The 24423-nt window shown below is 34.8% G+C and overlaps 1 protein-coding gene across 1 annotated transcript in view; it reads right to left on the reverse strand.

The window, feature by feature from the left end:
- Positions 1 to 303: 303 nt before the first annotated feature.
- LOC145687354 (trehalase-like) overlaps positions 304 to 24423 on the reverse strand; it is a 102747-nt gene continuing 78627 nt past the window's right edge. Inside the window, exons 5-8 of the mRNA XM_081760811.1 lie at positions 23133 to 23915; positions 21582 to 21715; positions 16764 to 17356; positions 304 to 1384 (exon numbers count right to left, since the gene is read on the reverse strand). Coding sequence (XP_081616937.1) covers positions 1373 to 1384; positions 16764 to 17356; positions 21582 to 21715; positions 23133 to 23915 — 1522 coding nt within the window. The 3' untranslated portion in view covers positions 304 to 1372. The remainder of the gene's footprint in view (positions 1385 to 16763; positions 17357 to 21581; positions 21716 to 23132; positions 23916 to 24423) is intronic.

Genomic DNA, 24423 nt, shown 5'->3' on the forward strand with positions numbered 1-24423 from the left:
GCACAAAACAGGAAAGAGTTTTGTTCTTTCACTAGAAGAGTTTACTTGCTTACGATAGGGTATAAGGCAGTAATAGCCCTGTTAAATGTTTAGAAAAATTTGAATGTTACTAGTTCTGATCAAAAATAATATTACCATCTTTAACGTTACTACAAGATATTTAAACAAGTTCCTGTTGAATAGCCAATCTCACTGCTAAGATTTGCTATGAAAATTAAAACCAGAAAGAAAGAAAGAAAAAAAAAACACTAAATTTAACAGTACTTGTAAGAATTACGAAAAAAAAAAAAAACTCCAGCTAAGTAATGTTTCGAACAGAATATTTATTTGCAAATTGTGACTATGGTTACATTAAAGTGTTTCAAACAACAATAAAGTACTTCACTCGACCGAATCAATGCTCATGCATACACAAAAATTATCTCTACTACCAGAGAACATGGCGCACTCTTCAATCTAAAACTCAATCATTCGAGATTAATACTAAAGTGTACCATACGTAAACTTCTAATGTTGGTTAACAAAAGAAGGGTACAAACAAACAAAAACGCACACACATACATACACACTCTCTCTCTCTTGCTACTAACACAAGTTTACATATATGTACTATATTACTATATTTTTTTCACTAGCTGCTGAGTATCTAATATATTAAATTGGTACGAATACTGTTAAACAAAAAACAAACAAAGACAAGAATTCCCTACTACTAAAAAAAAGTGTGCGTGTAAAATCTAATTCCAGGACCGTGTTAAATATTCCGCTAATACTCATTTATGAAGTTTTTATTGCTTACACACGAAATGTATGCACACGAAATATATGAAACACACTACTTTATCCTGGGAACTTTCTAAACTCTCTTCACATTGTAGCTAATTTCACAACACAATTTACACAAGAGTTATGATGGAGAATGTTTCAAAACCTGTGAGATGTTATCTATTTGTATTATTTTAATAGCTGAGTACCACACGTGTAATGGAATATATACACAGTTTTTATGTTCTTTACACTAGAATATATACATATATATACGTAGGTATATAAGAGATACGTTAGATTTATACCGCATAACGGGAGCTTTTAAAACATGTCAATACTTCCTGAAGGAACACTTTCAATGTTGCATAATACTGTTTGGTATATGTTGTATATACATACATACAGGAACTGAGTACTTTAGTTGAAAGTAACCCTGAGAATCTAAGATGAGCAGCCATTTTCGTCTGACTAGCCTCATTATTTTGCAATCAAATTTGATGTCTCCAACCTGATCGCATTTTCTCAATTTGAACTTAAACTGCTGTTATATGATAATACGCTTCACTACATAGCAAAATGCGATCATAAGTTTTTCATAAATATTTTAAGAAGTTATCTGAAAAGAAATAAAAAAATAACAAAAATTAGAAACACAAACTTAAGTTCAGACAATTCTGAAAACTACAATCTATGTATAATATTTATAAAGCACAGAGTAATAACTTTGGCAACAATGTATTGTGGATAACAAATTTTTGTATACATTTCCTTAGAAAATGTTCAAAATCAAACTACTGATAGTCAAAGACATTGGTTCATTTTATTTTATTTTATTTTTTTCCTATCAGATAATGATTACAATGTCTATGTATTGGTGTCGCTATGGCTCCACACTTAATATATTTTGACCAATGGTTAATTAATATTATAGGTTTCAACTCTAATACTTAAAAAGAAAAAGCCTAATTTTATAGTATTATAAAATTACGTATTTAAATTCAGTTTAAGCACACCATACACTAAGCAAAAGAGCTCCCTTACATTACAACTGGTTAGACGGAGCACTTTCACGGTTGCCGATGCCATTATCTTTAACCTAGATCGGAGCCTGATACTTTTTAATTCAAGTAGTTCCCAATGGTCTCACGACACTCAATCAGCACGAATACAAGTATACTATTGGAAAATGCATTCCATTCATTAATAACCAAAACGATATTTTTAAAATATGCTCTATGTGTAAGACTAATATAATACCGCTTTTATTACTAAGTACGCGAAAATAACTATAAAATTTGTGTTGCTCATGTAATAACGCATTCAAGAATGAAATCTAAAAAGTTACTACTACTATAGACTTTGTCTTCCTCGTAATGGACTGCTCTTAAGGGTTCACGTTCCTTGTGGCCTCAATGTTACCTTGCCAAATCTTAAAAGTATCATTTTTTCTTTCCATTCCTTTTCTTTCTTTCTTCTTTTCTCCACATTTATCCCTTCCCCCCTAACTCCGAGTAGCTTGGAGCAACGATAATACCAGGTGCATGTCACACGAATGCGCAATCGTTACGCAAGATGTTTAGTTACAAGTGTCATAACATGCTACAGTGATGTGTGTTGGGTCAGAGTTGTATGGATACTTATGTTAAATAAATTTAAACTTGGGATATAATGCGGCAGTAAGTAAGACGAGGTTTTGAGAAATTCGAACCCTAAAGGAAGAGAGCAGAGACTAAATCTTTTCTCATCCTTCACCAGTTTAATAAATATTCTCCTCCAACTCCAAGTACAGAAAAGAGGGATTAGTCGCCTAAAAGGAAGGAAAGGAGGATTAAATGCTTTATCACTCTTCATTAACTTTCGAACACGTTTGGCTTACGAAGCTAAAATTTTATATAAATGGGTCAATCCATTCTAAGTGATCAAGCATGTGCCGCTCGACCATCTCCAAAAAATCTAATTTTTTCATGAATGTTTATCCTATATAAGAGTACTTCAAAACCACAATTAATTAGTTTCTTCAACATCGCATGGCGAAGCAGCCGCTGCCGCCATTTTGCGTTTTCTCGATTTTAAGCGTTTACGTTGTTTCGAATATCTCAGCATGTATTTGTCCTACCAAGTTGAAAATTGAAGGACGTCTCCAACTTGTGCAAAACTAAAATTTTGATCTCTCTTCTTTTTGCTTAAAACCACTTAAAAGAGGTTAAATCAGGGCCTATAGTAGCAACATTTTTGGATATTGAAGATATGTTTGGGAAGCGGAAGCAACAGACGTAGAGGTCTGAATTTGTGTGTGCATGTAGTCCGGGGTCGTAAGTTTATACTCAAAAATTTACAGACCTGTAGCTGCTCCCAAAGGCCTGCAAAAAAATCGTCAAGTTGGGGAATTATGCCAATTTGGCACATTTCACTGCCCAATATCTCCAATTGGCATAATTCCACAGTCAGTGAACACTCATTCGCTGTAAATACTGTAGATCATATGAAAGGACAACAGTCTCCTGCATAATTTGACAGTTAAAACAAAAATAAACATGATTAAATATCATTGATATAGCAAGCAGCAGGAGTAATGAGTACTTAAGGACTTTTTGTCAAGTGTACATTTTTAGTTTTCTCGCATTCTGCTGATAGCGGCATTCTTCACTGTGCTGCTGTGGGTGCGATAAGACTGAGTCTCAATTAGAGGAAAGAAACGAGCTTGAGAACCTTGACTGGACTAACCATTCATCCTACTTTATTTTACGTCACAACAATGAATTTTCCAGTTGAATTTGTGAACAAAACACCTCCTAGAGTATGACATCATCCCTTAATATTTTGACCCGCTTCCGCTCAAAAACACAAAATGCGCTTTGTTGTGTCTTATGGTATTCTAAAGGAGTAACTATTCCCAAAATTTCAGATTTTTTTTATCCAGGCCCATCTGAGGTATTGGACAGTGTAATGTGCCAAATTGGCATAATTCCCCAACTTTATGACTTTTTGCAGGTCTTTGGGACCAGCTACAAGGTCTGTAAATTTTTGAGTATAAATTTATGACCCCGGACTACATGCACACACGAATTCAGACCTCTACGTCTGTTGCTTCCTCTTCCTAAACATGTCTTCAATGTCCAAAAATGTTGCTACCATAGGCCCTGATTTCACCCCTTTTAAGTGGTTTTAGGCAAAAAGAAAAGTTAAATTTTAGCTCTGCACAAGTTGGAGACGTCCTTCAATTTTCAACTTGGTAGGACAAATACATGCTGAGATATTCGAAACAACGTAAACGCTTAAAATCGAGAAAACGCAAAATGGTGGCAGCCGCTGCGTCGCCATGGGATGTAAAAAAATAATTAATTGTGGTTTTGAAGTACTCTTATATAGGATAAACATTCATGAAAAAATTAGATATTTTGGAGATGGTCGAGCGTCAATTTTCCGTTTTTATCGATCACTTAGCATGGATTGACCCAAATGCTTTCTTTATATCTTAGACTATAACCAATGCTGGGCATACAACAATGAAATTTCTTTACTAATATTTTATGCGTATCAAATTTGAGCACTGGGAAAAGGTATGAAGGTGTGATTTTCGGAAAATCCGTTTTGGGGGCTAGAATTTCGAGTAACGATTTCTGTGAAATGGGAAGAATCTTTCGTGAACCCCTGAATTTAAAGAAGATGAAATTCTGCGAAATGCGACTTATAAGGGTGCTAATGATGGTTGAAGGTTTCTTTTTATCATTTACCAATCTAAGAAACTACTGGGCGTAGAAATTTGAAAATTCAATGAAAGAAAAAAATCTTGAATTCTAAGCTGTGGATGTGACAGAGGTGTACGAAATATGACCCTGAGGAAGGAAATCAGGGGCTGGACTTGTCTAACCTTTCATGAGATTTCCGAAATGGTTGCACCAGTAACTTTAAATTTGTGCAAATGTTCTCCTTGAAAGCTTCGCTGCGATTAAGACAGAGCTTTTGAGAAATGCAAGCCCTGAGGGGAAAACGACGTTTGAATGATCTCGAAAACGTTTGGGCGTAAAACTTGAGATTGTTCACAAATGCTGTCCATGAAAATTAGGCTATGGATGGAAGGGAAGGGAAGGTTGAACGTTGCAATCGTTAAGAAGGAAAGGAGATTGAACTTTTCTTTTCCTTTCATCAGATCCTTTAAATTGGGGGACGAAGGAAACCGAAATTTTGAACAAATTTCCTCTCAGATCCCATAGTATGGATAAGATGGAATTTTATAATATTCAAAAACTCAGAGGGTAGATAGAAGAATTACATGCTTCCTCAGTCCTCACCAATTTCCGAAACCATTTGGATAGGAAGTTGAAACTGAACAAATGTTCTTGTATCTAGATTACAGATAGAATAGAATTTTGAAAAATTCCATTTTGAACAGTGAATTGAGAAGAAAACTTTCCCATTATTGTTAAATGTTTTATTTGAATTTCTAGACTTAAAACTTTTTTTTTTCTTAATGAATTCATATCATCTCAGTGAGAAGGCGGTTTTGCGACTGGAAAAAAGACACTTAATGGTAACTTCTGCAAAATTTGTTTGGGAACAGAATTTTGAGGAGCAAATTCCATGAAAAAGGGACAATCTTTGGATTTCGGGTGCAACGAATAGATTTAACTTCCTAACTTACGCAAATCCCATTTATAGGGTCCCTTAAAAAATGGATTTCGAAGGGAGGGACACAGGCTATATTTTTTTCCCGTCTTCACGTTAAGGACTATATGAGAGCTTTATGTAACTCCAGTGAAACCAAACATGTGTCAACAAATATCCTAAAACAAGAAAAAGTTTGTATGTCTTTCAAGTATATTTCATAAATTTTATTCTTTCCGTGCGAAGAACGGGCGCTTCTGCTAGTGTATCGTAATGTGATGGGCACATCAGGAATACTTAACTTTACAATAGACAGTGCATTGTTGGTTTGCAAAATTGAATCTCGAGAATCTGAGTATACAAAATATGGAAGATTGATGTTATATCTCCCAAAATGGATTACTATTACCATAACGAAACTTGCTCGACAATTTAGCGTCTCGATTTTAATCCCTTTACAATTTCCGACCATCTACAGCATACAGAAATGCATAAATAAATCCTTATTAGCTCAGTTGGAACTGAGCATTAAAAACTACAGTGGGTGGACATGTAAAATATAAGCTGTTCGTTCGCTACCAAAAGAAGTTCCTAATCGATCGTTTCGACGTGTGGTGAGAAATGGATACTGTACGATCCTTGCAAGCGGAAAGTGAACAGTAGTTGGACACCAGTTATATTTGAATTTAGCGTCTCTTTCAGCAGCGAAGCTATATGAGACGAGACCTACAACCTAACGTGGGCTCCGAACCACGTGAGCTCTTGCCGAGAATTGAACCCAGTTGGACGCCAGTAACCCTTCACCCAGGAAAGAAATGGAAAGAAACTAAAGCTGGTATTACAACGTTAAATCAGACATGGCAAAAATATGAAAGAGAAGCTAAATGAGCTGTGCTCCTAAACATTCCGATTAAGAGTTAGCATCAGTAGACTAAAAACATGTTTATACATCAAATCATTTTCTAAAAGAATGATGCCGGAGGTGTCTTCCTGGATTCTACTGCCTTGCAGAAGTCACATTGCTTCCGAGGCGGGATTGAGAGCCTTGTGAATCGTTGGTGGAATGTGTCGATGGTGATATTTTGAACGAGAGAGTTGTTTTCTTCACTGTAAAATTCAGTGGTTATGTGCGAAATGAAAAGGGACATTTCCGAACAACCTCGTTTTATGTTTATTAATAATTCATGAAAGGACTGTTTTTCTTATGTCTTTTAGAAATACAGCATCTCTGTGAAGCTAACTTCAAATAAATAATTCCGTTGCTAAACGAACACAAGAAGTGTGCTTCACTTACCCCAAGGGCTAAAGTTACTACTATCACTGATAGACTAATTGCAACTTTGTTGGGTCCATAAGATATTGCATGAGATCTAGGAGATAATATACCGTCCCTCGCAGTAAGTCTGTCTTTGTATCTATCAAGCAGCTTAAGTATCACTCCATTAGTCCAACCAAATCCTTCCTGAACATCATATTCACCTTCACCTCCGGAGCCACCGAAAGATGTACAGTCATAATGAAATATAAATAAAACATTCTTATATCCTAGTTTTATTATTATACACTGTATCAAATGCTCATTCTAGACCTGTCTATTTTCAGATTCAGACATTTTCCCACTCAAAAATACTACTAAACATTTACTTTTTAAAATTATTTTCACAGAAAAATACTACCTTAAATGCCAGGGGAAACTAATTAATCAAGTTAAGAGGAATCGTGAGGTAGTCTTTTGTAGCGTCAATGCGGGTAATCACAAAACAGCTTTTCTGCTCCAAAGGTTGTTTTCGCAACAGTAAACGTTATCACTGATGCAATGTTAAAAATACACTCAATATTGTATCCTAATTGTTAGATAATTTTCCCAGTAGAATTAAAAGTATAATCCTGGACACATTAGAAATGAATTACGATAATGTTTACTATTACCGAAACGACGTTATTTTGGGTTTATGTGATATTCATATCTAAATTTTCGAGAAGAAAAACTATACTTGCTATTAAGAAAGTACGCACAACAAACAGTATTTGACTTTCTTAAGTTTTATAATCCTCCAAAATACATTAAATGTGCTATTTATATGTGAACACACATGAAAGTTTGAATTACCGTTATTCTTAAGAAGGCTAGTGATACACAAACATAATGGAAAATGCACATAAGTTAGTTTTGAAGTAGCAGTTTAGATACATATTTGCATTTGGTTGTATTTTAAAATAAATCAAAGTGCAATGTTAAGAAATTGTAAAACAACTGGCAGCGGTTCCCAGCTTATTTCAAGAATTTTATTCTCTTCCTTCCATTGAATAGTTAAATACGCAATACTAGTATTACACGTATAATTTATAGCATATCCTTACGATGAATCTCGAATACTTAAACATTAAATTGTAAATTTATAGAATAATGAAGCATACCATATATATAAACTACTACACTGTGAGAACGAGAGTCTAAAATTCTATTTGATACATTCTTAGTTCTAGTAATTAAGCATAAAAAAAGGGGGGTGGGACAGCACACGAGAAATATCAACTGAAATAGGAACGAAAGTCCATCATTGTCAATAATTCTTAGTCCTGGTCCAATTCTTTTATATTGTACAGTAAGTCAAAAAAGGAAATAAAGTTTGAATTAAATTAGATTAATAACTAAAAGTAATTAGGAATTTTTATCTCAAATAAAGAGTGAAATTAAACGTATGGTTGCAATTTCTTATTGTCACAGGTGACAACATTTTATTAATGAAATAACTGACTTACAATGGTAGTATAGTGGATATTTTTGTAACAATATAATTATTTATCTGTGAAGATTCAAAGAGTATTGAGTTTATAACCAGACATGTTATATGTAGTATGTTAGTATGTTAGTAACTAGTATGTTAGTTCAACTGTATAGTAAACAATTTTTAGATTTACTTAATGCTAAGCTTATAACAGAAATAAGTTGAGTACTTGAACATTTAAATATTTGCCTGTTACTTTTAGATACCTCCTAATATGCAAAATAGACAGTTAAAGTTTTTTGTAGTCATACTTTACCTTAGTGTATATTTTACTTGGTTTTGACCAAACAATGGTCTCCCTTGCGGTATTTGTAATTTCGTATGGATTTTTTCATTTTGATGCTGGATGCAGGATACAGAATGCAGAATGCGGAATCATTTTTTTAGTTGCACACTTGGTCATTTTATATGGACTATTGTCGTTGTTTGCCTTAATTATGTTTCCTTTTTCGTTTGCCAAAAGCCAATATAAAAATTTACAAAATCTTAGGAAAGTCCTAATTACATTTTTTGACAAAATACTGTCATTATTTAATGATGTAAACATAAGTATTATTGAACTTTAATTTACCTTGAGGTTTGCTTTTTTTTCGTGTGTGTGTGTATGTGTGATTTTATTCAAATGTTAATTACTATTGAAAGATATTGTTATTTGATTACAGGTGATTTTTGACTATTTTGCTTCTGCTTCCAACGATTTCTTGATTACAAATACTGTCCTTGTGATTTTTAAAAATAATGTTATGCACGTATTTAACAGTTAAGATATTACAAAAAAACTTTGTTCCATTTTCACCTACCAAATTGCCATTATAATTTTTATAAATAAAAATTGATTTTTTAATTCTTAGTTCATGGTTTTATTACATTATCCCACCAACTGGAAAAAATTCCCGAACATACTATTTTGCTTCTACTTACAACAATTTCTTAATTACAAATACTGTCCTTGTAATTTTTAAAAATAATGTTATGCACGTATTTAACAGTTAAAATATTACAAAAAACTTTGTTCCATTTTCACCTACCAAACTGCCATTATAATTTTTACGAATAAAATTTTTTTTTTTTTTTTTTTTTTAATTCTTAGTTCGTGGTTTTATTACATTACCCCATCACCTGGAAAATATTTCCGAGAAGTACCTTTAGTGTATGTCATTAATTTTTTTTAATTCTTAGTTCATGGTTTTCGTAGATGTACAGTAATTGCAACCATCACTAGCGTGTTACTGAAGTCAATAATTGCACCTTCGCACAACTAGGAAAGAAATACAATTAAAATCTTTCACTGCTTCTATTCTTCTGAGGCTAAAATTTCAAAATTTATTCAAGTGTATCAGATAGTCTTATTATGCGTTATCAAAAAGCCTGTGTGTCAGTGGTCGTGTCTTTATGTGAAATCTGCGAGTATTTGAAATGCCGATTTGCTTCGTTTGCCTATTATAGTTTTACATATCTAATATATATATATATATCTAATATATATATATATATCTAATATATATATATATATATATATATATATATATATATATATATATATATATATATATATATATATATATATATATATATATATATATATATATATTAGGGTGGCAACCAGTTATATGGGAAAATTTCGAAATTTATTTTACCAGGGTCTCACCCCCTACATTTATTCCTTTTGGTTACTTAAGCATGCCTGCAAAATTTCATGAAATAATTTTAATATTTAAAGGTCGCTCAACGCTCTCAAACTTATAGCTAAGTTTACTTTACATGCGAAACTCAGCGTGTCTTAACCGGGATCAGCCCAACTCTTTCTCTTTGAGTTACAGTTTTCATCCTTACAGAATATGAAATTCAGGTGTATTCACAAGGTATTGTAAAAATTGGTGTTGATAGTTTAGAGGTCTCATATATAGGGTGCGTGACGAGTATGTTACATTGGGTGCTTGTGACGTCATTTGATTTTCTGATTTACCTGAGAGTTTCTTCTCAAACCTAGCATTTATTACAACTATTTGACATTTGAAAACAAGATACAATGTGAAATACACTTTAGGAATCATGAATACACTTTAGGAAAGTAATTCTATTAAGACCCTGGTCGCTATATTTCTGTTCTTTACAAGGAGAACTCACTGAGATATGCTATCTTTTAGATAAGATTACTTTACAGAAATAAATTTTGGAGAGAATCGAGGGGAATGCATACGAAACAGGTCCGACATCCCGAAGACTGTCCGTTACAATGATGCCAAAGTTGTGTCGACCAGCCAACATCATAACACCTGAGCTGTCTTCAGCACTGGATCGTGCAAAAATCAGCGACAGAAATGTCACTCATCTTCTAGCTGCTGCAGCGGAAGCTTTGGGCCACAGCTAACGGAGAAATCTGTGTTAATAATGAATCTATTAGAAGAGCACGCAAAAAGAACAGCAAAAAAAAAAAAAAAAAAAAAAAAAAAAAAGCTAGTAAAATTTGTTCGTTTTTTCCATCTGGTAGTCCACTTACAGTGCATTGGGATACCTGTTGTTACCTGCTCTCACTTCTAAGGAATCAGTTAATCGCATAGCGGTTCCCGTTTCTGGAAATGGTAACACGAAACTATTACGAGTGCCTGCTATTCCAAATGGAAGTGGTACCTTCCAGTCGGAAGCTGTTTTTAAATTGCTGGAGAATTGGAACTTTACCACACGTATGCATTTCATGTGCTTTGACGGAACAGCATATAACACGGGATCACAAAATGGAGCTTATACCCTGCTGAAACAGAAAATGCAGAAAGATCTGATCAGGGTCCCTTGCAGGCATCACATAATGGAACTAATTTTGGCAAGAGTGTTCGACATGGTTTTCAGTGTTTCAATGGGTTCATACATAAAACTCTTTCAACGTTTCTCTTAGGCGTGGAACTCAATTGACAAACTGAAGTTCACACCGGAATCCAGGACGAGGTTATCGCAAAGATTTTGACCCCACTAAAGTATGAACTGATATCTTTCTTCAAACAGCAACTGACGCACTATCAACCCAGAGATGATTACAGAGAACTTTTACAACTTGCTCTCATACTTCTTGGCGAAGTTCTTCCAGAAAGTATCACATTCTACGTTCTTGGAGCCTACTGTCGTGCACGATAAATGGCGAAATTGGTTTATTGCCTGAATATAAATCTTTTCCGGTCACAGTTTCACCTTACATCTCGTGAGCTGAACAGGCTTCGAGACTAACATATTTGTCATCGCAGTGTATTTGAAGGTATGATATTCCTCTCCTTTTCCGCTTTCAGCTCCAAGGAATGACCTGAATCTCTTAAGGTGCATTCAGTCCTACAAGAATATTAATGCAAAAATTGCAGAAGTAGCAATGCACATTTTCTCACGACATCTGTGGTATTTAAGCGAACCATTTACTGGTCGCAGTTTCTTTGATCCTGAAGTCTACGCAGCAATGAAGAAAGACATGGTTACAACGTTATTTAGGGGTGGAAGTGAAGGAGAAAAACTTATGCGCTTAAGATTTGAGGAGGTCACAAAGATAAAGCCTTAGCAACTTTGTTTCCAGGAACAGAAGAAAGCTGTTTGTAGCACTGGAGACCTCCACGGATTTTTTTTTTATTAGAAAACCTTAAAACATGGAAAACGAGCGATACTTTCCTTCAGGCTCGAGAGTGTGTGAAAGCTCTGCATGTTGTAAATGATCTGGCAGAACGAGGAATTGCATTGATTCAAGACTTCAATGGAAAACTGACCAATCAGGAAGATTACGCTCAATTTCTTCAAGCTATAGAGCAGCACAGAAAGAAATTTCCTCACCTCAAGTAAACTCATTCTCAGTCAGGGTTTGAAAAAATCCGGGTTTTTTTGAAAAAGCTCAACCCACCTGGGCCCATGTGGGTTTTTTCGGGTTTAATTGGGTTTTTTTGGAAATATTTCAATGTCTTTGGGGTAAAAGTGTTAAAATGTGATTTATATTTCAAGATTATCATTGTCACAACTTGCAAGAATTTTCTATTCACTGCTGTTTTGAAAAATTGGCCGCCATTTTGAAATTTTACGTTAGATCGCCGCCAAAATATATACATCTAATTTAGAGTATCGTGCTTATATTCTAAAAAAATTCAATTAAAAGACCGAAAATTGCACTTTGTAGCGTGGATACCCGCTATTTTTTTTTAAAGCCACAATTTTGAAATTGTACGCTGGTATACCGCCAAAATCTATACTGGAAATTTAGTGTGTCTCGTGCTTGTACCCTGGAAATTTAAATTTAAAACATCGAAGGTGGTATGTGTGGTACAGGCAGACGAACGAACAAATGTAGATCGAATCATCCCAGAAGCCTCAGTGACGTTTGCCAAATATGAACACCAAATATATTAATTTAACAGCATAAAATAAATGGTTTTATTTGAAAGTCCCTTTCGATATTTTGTGCGTTCAATTAGGTGAAATTCCCGAGCATTTGTTGCAAGACGTTTCTTTCCACAAAATTTATTTAGACAATTAACAAAGATATAATTCATATTTTATAAAGTAAATGTTTCAAAATGTCTTAAATGAAATTAAATATCTTCCAGCGTAAAATAAATAGTTTTATTGTTGAAGTATTCAGTTCCGATGCTTTGTGCGTTCAATTGCGGGAATTTCCCGAGCATTTCTTTCGCGACTTTTTTCCCCCCTCGAAAATGCAGCTTTCTTTACTGTACATCGAAACTTCCACTAGTACGGAAGTTTGAATTCAGCACTTAAAGTAGTAAGTGTTACGTAGTTTTCGGAACTCTGAGCATTAAGCTTCTTAAATTGGACAAAAATTTTTACGCTATTGTTGGTGTTGATCCTAAAGAATGCTTATTTGAAGAATACCAACAAATAACTGAACTAAACTGTTATTGTTGGAAAACTAAATTTTACTGAAGAATACTTGTGTTACCATCAAAGGTAAGAAATAATACTAATAGTTTTACTAATGTACTACATATTTACTGGTGGTACTGGCACATATGGCTTTAAACTCGTCAAACGTAGGGGAGACCGGGGCACATTGTCACAAGGGGCACGTTGTCACAGTAGCAATTCTGAAAAAAGCGAAAACATTAGCGTGCCGGTGCTGCTTTCTTGTTTACTTACTAGATGTCACTACTAACTGTACTAGTTTGGAGATGCGCGGGAACAACGGTGCTGCGTCAGTTGAACTTTGTCTATTTTCAGTGCCGGAATGTAAATTTTCCGAGTCCTGAAATTTCGGTTTTGTGTGTTCGTGAAAGCGGTAGAAGCAAATATTTTTGTGTGTGTTATGTAGGTTACAAAGAGCTTCATGGTGTGCTACTTTGAATGCGCCTAATCTTGTCGTTTGAGTTGAGTTGAGTTTATTTTAGTTTAGCGTCCCTTTCAGTAGCGAGGCTATATGAGACGTGGACCTACTGATTAACGTGGAATCCGAACCACATGAGCTTCCGCCGGGAATCGAACCCGGGTCTCCTACGCCAAAGGCGCGTACGCTAACCGCTTAGCCTCTTGTCGTTTGGTATAGATATTTTGTAAAAAGAGTAATGGCGACGCGTGGGGCAAGTTGTCACAAATAAGACAGGGCATGTTGTCACTGTGACAATGTGCCCCACTCTGTTTCGCAGACAGTGAGAATATACTAAAGAAAGAGAGAGGAAAGCACCACCAATGGAAGATCTGCTGGTTGCAGCAAGAGCTATGAAAAGAAATAACCCCATATCAATACGTAGGCCTAAAGCTGCTAAAGAATTTCATGTCCACTACAGAACATTGGTAAGATTCTGTGCACGTGTTACAGATGGCGAACTACAGTTCGGCCAATGCTCATTTACATTAGGTTACTCTTCGTAATACTAGGAAGTATTACTAGTATCATACCAAAACAAGTTTTGCACATATAATTTGGACTCACTACAAAAGAGGTTTGCGATTTGGCTTACAACTATGCAAAAGCGCTAGGATTGAAATGGCCATAGTCGTGGAAAGAAAAGGCCATTGCTGGCCCAGACTGGTATCCGGTATTTCTGAAGACATGGTGATCTTGCTATAAGAACTCCCCAAGGAAACAAGTTTTGCACCTATAAACAATGTCAACGAAGGTCCAAAGAAGATTACGATTCTTCCTCAGAGGACGACGATACATTGTGTTCAGTTTATGGCGATCCATACAGCACGAGTACATGTAGCGAGAAGTGGATTCAGTGCATTCGATGTACGGAATCGGCCTACGAAAACTGAGGGAAGCAGAACTTGTTTTACGTGTATATTAACTGTGACTCTGACGATGACCTCCAGGTATGGTACTTGGTAGAAGCAAAAGGATAAACATTTTCAAACTAGTTTGCGGTGCGTACTAATAAAACGCAACTAAACTTCGTAATAATATTTACTCCTCTTCTAGCTATACAGTAGTCCTATTAGAGGAATTCTTTGCAATTCATAAACTACAATCAGAAACAACTTAAATGCAATTGGTTAATTTTGTGTTGGCTTATTGGAGAAGTAGGCTATGATTTGATAATTTCGTCATTTTGTTATGACTTTTCAGTTTGTAGTTTTGATTCCTTAGCTATGAGTTAGTTCTGTTTTCACGGCCGTTTTGGTTTTCCTACAAAGCTTGATGTAACAATAAATCTTTTAGGTTGAGAAAATATAAGCTATGGAGCCCAAGGCATATATGACAGTTTTAAGAGTGGTTCAATATTGATTCAACAATCACAAGGTCCCCCTATTTTTTACCTATTTAACTAATATAGTTTCCCCTTTCATTTAATTATGTTTTGATTCTCTTTCAGACGCTAAGTATTTAATGCTGGTAACATTTACAGTCTTTTTGCTTTAGTAATAGTTGCATTAATAATATCTACCAATTTCTGGAAAGTGCCACAAGAATAACATGTCACAATTTGCCCCGTATATTGTGACAACTTACCCCGCATATAGGGTACATTGTCACAACTGTATTGATCATAAAACATAGTACATAAGTCCAGTTCAGAGCGAGTTACATTGGACAGAGAAATATATGTTATGCACAAGATAATAAAGTACGTGTATACTAAAAATTATAATTTTCGGCCTTAGACGAGCATCACAAGAAAATAAAACGTGAAAATTGTGACAATGTGCCCCGGTGTCCCCTATGAGTGATAACGTCCCTCGGTATAGCCGAGTCGGCGAGCACACTATTCACGGAAAGTATTTTCTAAAATATAAAATTGCATTTTTTCAAATAGGCTATAAGCATAATCAATACATTAATTTGTTATATAATTATCTCAAGCTAAGGTAAGGTTTTTTCATTTATTCAGTGCATTCAGAACTTTATAAAGGTCTTATGTAGAATGTTGTTGTATATCTTAACGTGAAAGCATTTAATTCACCCGAGGAAAGTCCAAAATTTGATAAAAATCACTTTCAATGTGATCAACTTAGTTGTAGCAATAATATATTAACAAAAAGCTCAAAAACCCAGGTGGGTTTTTTCAGGTGGTCCAACCCGAAAAACCCCGGTGGTTTTTTTCGGGCTGGGCCCACTTGGGCAAACCCTGTTCTCAGTCAAAGTATTTTTGTTTCTTATGTTGAATAAACTTTCGCAAACTTAAATTCTGAAACAATATACACTCGTAAAACCTAAATACTAAAGGATGTTTCCAAACATATTTTTGAATTTCATAGTATTTATATGTGAATTTTCACATATTAGTGGTTTTAAGCGAATTTATTGATGCGTTGAGCGACCACTAAATACTGTGTAATTGCTTCAAAATTTTTGTAGTAAACATTTGAGATAAAAAGAAATAAGATTTGATCCTGAGACCATTAAAAAATGCAAAACATGAATTTTCGTTGCCACCCTATATATATCTGCGACGAGTGCTTGGTTCGATCCCAGATTATGCGAATTTGTGGCGGACAACATCGTGTTTGTGTTTTTCTTCAGGTTTTTCCATTTCCTATGCTATCAATTCTTCCATAATCATTCACTTTCAATTATCACCCCTCTCCTTCAGTTTAAGGGTATAATCATGAGAAATAGAACTGAAAGGTTTCACTTCATTTTTCAGTTCTTTAAGAAATCAAGTTGTTCTCCTTTGGGAATTGAATTTCGAAAAACTCCAAAATATGTTTACTTTAGCTTAAATTTAAAGAATTCAAAAGACTGCGTACTCTTCTGAAAACTTTTCTTATACCTCGCCTACATCATTAAAGTAGTACCCTAATTTGAAGTTTCTGCACACAGTGCTTCTGGCTGAGCGTTGATGAGTGAATGAATTAATTTAACTTCTTGTATCATATTGTAGTATAGAAAAGGAAAGGGAGAAAAGAATACGTCACAATACGCAAAATTTACAGCAAAAGCAAACCTGACGAACATCATTTCCTTCCACGCCATCCACTTGTTTATGAGACTGTACTTCTTCCCTCTTAGTATACTAGAATCTAATAGTTTTTCGTAAGATTATGCCACATAATGAATAAATATGCTCTGAGACTACAATGTCATTTGGTACAGGAAAAAATCACAAAATTGACTTGGAATATTATGAAACCGTTTCCTCTACTCTTTCGAGTTATTTTAAATATCAAAAGAAACACACATACCTTTTCATACATATGACCGGTTACGTTGAAAGCCTTCCAGTTTGATCTCACCCACGTTTCAGATAGCTGGTATGCTAATTCTTTGGCAGATGAATCCCCAGTATTATTTAGTCCTACTATTAAGATATATTGTAGAGGCCAAGCATTCGGAAAATCCCATTGTTCTCCGGAATAGACCATTGTTGCTGGAACATCTCCAGGATATGTCAATGCTGAAGTTTTTGAGCGCTTGATACCAAGACCAGGGTTCGTGAAAGCTGAGGATTTCTCCAAGTACTTCAATATTCTTCCAACAATATGATGTTTCTGGCACTCTTCATAGCATTTCGTCCACAAAGGTGTTATGTTGGATATTGTGAAGTAGTTTCTCCTCTTGTTATTTATTCTATCATAATGAAGCCAAACACCAACTTCATCATCCCACAAAACCGTGTTAACTGCTTCAAGCCAGTCATTAGCGTACTTATTGAATTCCGCTGCCTTTTCATACATACGAAGTTTTGAAAAGTAATCTAGAATTTTAGCATTCCAATACAGTATTGCATTTAAGCTCACAGGAATTATGTATCTGGTCTTCAGGTTAGTCACGTTACCTGTAAGTCAAGAACATTTTATATTATATGTATTATACTCAGAAACATTTATTCGACATACTTATAAATTTGAAGCTGACTACATCCAAGAACGTGCAGTAAAAACTCGATATTTGTTACAGCCTATTTACTTAAGAAACTTACACATACATAATTTATCATGCAAGTAAACAAATGATCAACATTCATGCAATGGCACGAGATTTTTTTTTTTTTTAAAGGTATAACTAACAAAATAAGTCGGATCTCAGGAAATGTTTTCTAGTATTTTACTGATTCGTAAATAAAAGATCTACCCAGCTTTTCGGCTCATATCCTTGTGCGCACAACTGTGGTATCTGTACCAGAGCCCTGCAAACCCAGGCCCAGCCCGGCTGGATCTGTATTCTGTGCCCGACTCGACTTGACCTGGCCAGGCCTGGTCCGAATCTCGAGCCGGGCGTAACCGGCCTGAGAACAACCAAATCTGATAAGTCAAGTCAATCCTTCAATATTCAATGGAAAATGAGAAATGTGACGTCATAACATTGCAATGTCTATTTGTCCTGCGCGAATGGAAAAATTGCGTAAAAGGTTACCCAAGGTTTGCTTTCTATATCCCTATTCTGTCTGTACTTTTTATCTGCGCTTGCTCAGTCCAGCCATGTTTATTATACAATACAGCTCATGGACGTAAAAGTCTTATACTATACATATTATATTACACTCATTAGTGTGTTACGAGTAACAGAGAAGGTAGGTAAAACTGCTACAACGTACGTAGTACTAATACTACAACTACTACTGCTAATACTACTATTACCATTACGAATACTAGTCTAATTCTACTATTGCTGCAACTGCTACTACTACTCATTATTATACTAATACGACAGCGAATATTACTACTGCTCTTACTAGTAATATGAAAACAGTTCGACTATTACTATTACTACTTCTACAATTACTATTCATACTACTGCTGCTAGTATTACTTTTACTACTACTATTAACACTACTACTACTGGTACTGGTACTACTACTACTGCTAAACTACCATGAAAAATACTATCACTGACACTATTTCTACTATTTTGCGTAACGCTTTTCAATATAACTTCCTCCGAGATGAGCTGCCATCAGTAAAAAACCTTTTTGATTGCATTAGTAAGGTAGTTACATATCTCAAGAGGTTTGTATTAGTAACCCGGCTGCCACACACTGTTAACCAAGACATTGAGGTAAGATGGAACATTAAACTCGTCATGTTGAAATCTGTGGATTCGCAGGTCATCGACATTCGGCGGATACTAGAAGAGCACAAAGAAGATCAGCGCTTAGATTGCCTTGATGAATCCTTAATGAAAGAAATTACTGCATTTTTAGAAGATTTCTACGATGCCACCAAAGCACTGGAGGCAAAGAAAACTAACAATGGATTTGATACTGCTTTAGTTTGAAAGACTAAACAAGCTTTGCAAAGTTAACAGTGAAGTTGATTCCAATCATATGTCGCAGCGTAAGTTTCAGGTGGAACAGTTTCGCAATGAGAAGGTCGACATTAGTATGGATCATAAAGTGGAGACCTTCAGCCCCAACTACCGTCATCTCCGAGCAATGTCTGCAGATGAGGTACTATCTGTTTACACAGAAGTACGTCGTATCATTTCGTCAGTCATCTACTGCAGTTGGCTTCTTTGATTCCCTTGCTATGGACAGTAGCTCAAGCAAACACGTACCAAGAAGAAGAATAAATTATTGGAATGGGAAGATGGACCTTCAATTTCTGGTGAATTTGACGATGACATCTACCTCAACATGCCATCATGTCCAAGAGAACTAGATATATTACAATGGTGGAAGCAACAAGAGGAAACATTACCAAAATTGTGCAAATTAGTGCGTCAGTATCTGGCCACCCCTGCTTCTAGTGCGTCTACTGAAAGAGCTTTTCGTACTACAGGCAATATAGTTTAGCAATGAAGAAATGCTCTAAAGCCTAAGACTGTTGACTATTTCCATGCTATTCGATGAGTACAAGGATACACAGTAAAGCGATATTCATTCTGCACTATTAGTTTTGTAGGATAACTTGTATTTTTATTCAGTTACTATCAACTATCACTTCTATTATATGTGACGTTCAGAGGCAGTTCCGGTAGCTGCTATTTATACATTTATCCCTCAGGAGACGTTTGTGGTATATTTCGTTCAACAATGTTATGTGTTGATTTTGTTTGATTTACTTCCTCACATTCTGCCAAAGAGATCTTTTACATTCTTGTTATATTTGTCATCGTGTTACAACCGTTCCAGGAACACCTAATCGACCCTGGCGTCTTGGCGATTTATTTATCATTATGTTTTGTTATTATATTTGTACCATCATACTATACATACAGGAACTTGTAACACCATTTGTTTTCTGCCTTTCTAATTGAATATTACTACAAATTGCGCTGATCTTATGAGCACGCCAGTTCACAGTTTTGGCCTCCGTGGTTTAATTGTAGCGTACCAAATTCTACTTAGTAGGTCAAGAACTTGACTTTATCATACGTTATTTAGGTAACTACGGCTCAGGCCGTATGGATGATGACATGTATAGGTGGAATGAAAACAACGGGAGGAAACGGACCACCCGGAAAATTCCCACGCACTCGGTGTTTGTCCACGACAAAATTCACATAGCACGAGAAGGGATCGATCCGACAACCTCTAGCACCAAATGTCAATACTTTACCTACTGAGCCATCGTTGTCCCTCGTAGATCAAGCATCGGTTCACATTCTACGCAGACCGGCCATAATAACTAGCATTTCTACGATTTTTTCTGTACTTAGAAGGTAAATTCTGTACCACCAGACATGTCAACTCTGGCGCGAAGTCGTAGCAGTTGTAGTTGTATTATTATTATTATTACAGTACTTTACAGTCTTGAATACAGTTAGTTTTCCAATCACATTACGATTAACATAGGCTGACAGTATTAGTTTCCGATCCATCTTTTAGAATGTCCGGGTCGAGCTGTGCCCGGTTCGGCCCTATAGCATTTGTGTTCGACCCAGAATGTGCCCGGCCCGGTTCGGGCCCGGTCCAGTTGATATACTTGAAACGGGAGGGTCGGGCTGGGTAATCCGCCGGGCAAAACGGGCGCGCCCAGCTCGTGCAGGGCTCTGATCTGTACCTATTACAAAAGCACTAAAGGGAAAAAGAACATACTATATCCATACTTAATACAAGTCCAAGATATTTCAACAAAAGTAGCTAGATTAAAGGTATCTGTGAACTATATTTCACATGACTCAACAAATGATAATTTCTTAGATCACAGAAAACTCAATGTGTACGTGTGTTAGCTTGTATATACCTTTTCTTTACTATTAATTGTTGAGATTAGTGTAAACCTTGCAGATGGGGGTCACAATGAATTTGAAACCACCTTATTTGGTGTGCTAAGGGTCCGGTAGAAGACTTGCATAAAACTTCTCATCGGTGGCATGACGTAAATATGTCACACTTCCACACGTGGATTCGTGTCCACAATCGTCTCTGCTAGTGAGTAATGAGACAACTACTTGTGAAATCTTCTACCACATATAGTGAACAAAATGGTTATTTCCAAAACAAGTTTTATCTCTCCTACGTTATAGTAGGTGCTCACAAAGCAACACGCAATTCTATTACATTTTATCACTACACTAAATTATTTCTATGTTATTTGATAATGCAACACAAATCAGTGAAAATAATAAAGAAAAAGCTCAGGGTCACATTTGCACTTTTAATTTCAATAAAAAAAATCATGTATTCTACCATGATTACTTCAAATTCTGAGTTTAAGAGAATAGTGGGCAAAAGCTTCGTGACTCAATGAATAATAATGTGATGAATAGACTACATTATTCTTCAGTATTCGTACGTAGTGAGAATTATTTAACCTAACTTAAAGTTCCTTAGTGGAAATATATTGAATTTTTATATGCGCTCCCCCCCCCAAAAAAAAAAAAAAGCAATTCAAGTAGATTTTATACTGTAAAGTATATATTGATTAGAGAGCATTACAAGTTCTTCAGCACATTTGTATGCATATTAAAACGCGAATTTATGGTTGTCATTACTACAGTTTGTTTCACATGGAGAGACTGAGGGCATTAAAAGTTTTAATCATGTACCCAGCCCAGTAAGTACTGCAACAGAAAATCGCAAACAAAAATTACGTAGAAAATGGATATAGAATACGTACCTTCATTTGTACAGTTCTTTATGTACCATCTGGTAGAATAATCCCACCCTGATTTAGCCCCCGTTCTCAATTCAGAATAGAACTTTTGTTTTTCTTCGTCAATTTGGAAAACTTCTGCATTCTCTGTATCTTCACTAAAGATTTAAAAACAAACAAATAAATAAATACATGTACAATTTTGTTTAAAAAAATGGACATTCGGCTCTATTTTAATAGTCATACTCTCACAATCATACGTAGGAGATTTTAATACTTTAACTTAAAATAAAGATAACAATAGATCAAAGAAGATTTACATTTGTTTTCGATTTAATTTCATCTAGGATAAGAGTACAGATGTTATGTTCTTCAGAAAGAGATAGATGGATTTATTCTTTCTTTAATAGAACTGTACTTTAACATTATTTGAACTTAAGTGTAGGAAACAACCAGTAATGTAATTTAGGATCTGGAATCATTGATTACTTACTAAATAAACTACGTGTGTACTAAAAAGGGAAAAAGGTGCTTAAAGAAATATTAGAATTTAGCTTATTTACTTCATTAAACGAAAATATAAAAGTGTAGCTACCGTTCAATTTACTTGAGTGAAGAGTTTTTGAAAAGAGGAAGTTGCGAAGAAGATAACTGAACTATCGGGAAGTCACTGTTCTTTTGTAAAGTAGGTTAAGATTAGGCGTTTCCTAACCCAGTGTAACAACGAAAACATTGATCGGATTTTATTCAAAGGATATAACTTCCGTATTTTTGCGATTAATTTCCAAGCCCTAGTTCTAACTTTTAGGAAGTTTTATCGACATTATTTCAATTATTTCGAACGTTATATAATACTTATTTTTCATTCATTTTGCCTGTAGAAAGACATCACAATAATGTTTAACATTCGTCCAATAAACGAAGTCATTGATGATGATAATATAAATAATAGCGAAGGGAATTAAATGAGAATCTGGTTAATCTAACAACTAACCAACAACTCAAAATTTACTTATTCTTTTGAACACTGAATGCTTAATCATGTACACAAGTTTGATTCGAATTCATGACGTTAGATTTTTCTGCTTCGTTCAACTACAATAATTTAATATTACATGACACTTTGTCTGAATTTCTCTTATTTTTTTATTTTTTTAACGTAATCCTGGGACTACTTCGATGTGTATTATCCGTATAGATGAATTACCCTAATAATGCCTTCATGATTCATAAATCACACACAACTACTCATTATAAACCGAAAAATGAAACATATTTGGCATTAAACCTTAAGTATCATGACTCAAAACATTATGCATATGTTCATTTATTAATTAATTATTTTCAATCCAGAAACTTAAGAACATTAAAGGACCTTTTAACTTACTAACATAAATTATCTAAGATCACAAAAAAATATAAACGTTTTCTGTTTTTGGATTCATATCGAATAATCTTATCAACTATATAAATACATACATTCAATTATAATTATTAAGCGTGCATTTCAGGTTTTGCTAACTACTTTACAGGAAAAGAAAATTTTAAACAATAAATACAATTTTAAAAAAGTCTTATCGGTATGATTCTGGTCCTGGGCCAGGTGAAGTTCCGTCGTATATTGGTAGACTGTAGCTTTTTCCGTTCATTTCCACTTTCACTGTATAGTTAAGCCAAAATTTGAACTCCTTTTTAAGTGTTGAAATGCTGTCCTTTATAAACAGCTCATCTCCTGTTGCATCAACGTAACTTTTGACCATTGGAGTTAGTAATGGTGGTTGGAATCGTGTCAAATAATAAATCTTGCCTCCGTTAGGTATAAATCGGTAAGTATCTACTATGAAGAGAAAGTTTTGCAACATTTCTTTGGCGGTTTTGTGCATTTCTGATAGAAATAATCCGCGAATAACCCAGTAATATAATTCTCGAAACCGACCACCAGGAATAATTATTGGATGGGGAACACAAATTATTGAATACATATCTGGATTATTCTTGATATCATCTTTGATTTTCTTCCCTAGGATTTTCCATTTTTTATTTAGAACATAGCCCCACTCTCTCACCTCGCTATCCTGTACACTAACAAGAAATCTGGTTTTTGATGTCCAATCATCTGGAACCCAGTCTTTAAATTCAGTATCTGTATCACCATAATTTGTCGACACAGACTTCTCGATTTGATCCTTCGTAGGTTGCCCCTGGGTTTGATTCATGATTTTTTTTAAATTTTCTAAAACAACCGCCGGGGAAAATTTCAACTTTCTAGCAACAAATGTTTTAGAGTCTTTTGTAAAGTGAGCCATCTGAACTGTGTGAAGAATATCACGACTGCAATACGCATCACTGAAAAAACAACTACTGAAAAATTATTTCAAACTACTGGTTTAAACGGATATTACATGCAGCATTACTTCGTATAGTTCTACTATTACATACATATACACATACAAAATGAAATAGGGCATTCATATCATTCGTTTAAACGAGACATTGTCCTCTATACATAGAACTTTTAAAACACACGAGCATTTTTAAGTTTCTTTTCTTTCAAATCTTACTCTATATATAATGTTAAATATAGAACTAAAATAATACTAGATATTCATTTATTATTATAAAAATTACAAACTGCTTTAAAAACCCAAACTTCGATCTACATACAATTATGTGATACGAAGATATTTATTTTTCATGTCTCTACCTACCCTTATTATCGAAATATCCTTAGACATGTTTAATGAACTTTCAAAATGCAAACGGAACGGTTTCCTTATCTTTTCTTCGAATCACATTAAACTACTTCTAATGCGGATCTCAGACATAAAGTCAGAACATATTCTACACCCTTATCCAATAGTTACTT

Source organism: Thermobia domestica, chromosome 6 (assembly GCF_964235325.1).
Source record: "Thermobia domestica chromosome 6, izTheDome1.hap1.1, whole genome shotgun sequence".
Taxonomy (NCBI): Eukaryota; Metazoa; Arthropoda; class Insecta; order Zygentoma; family Lepismatidae; genus Thermobia; species Thermobia domestica.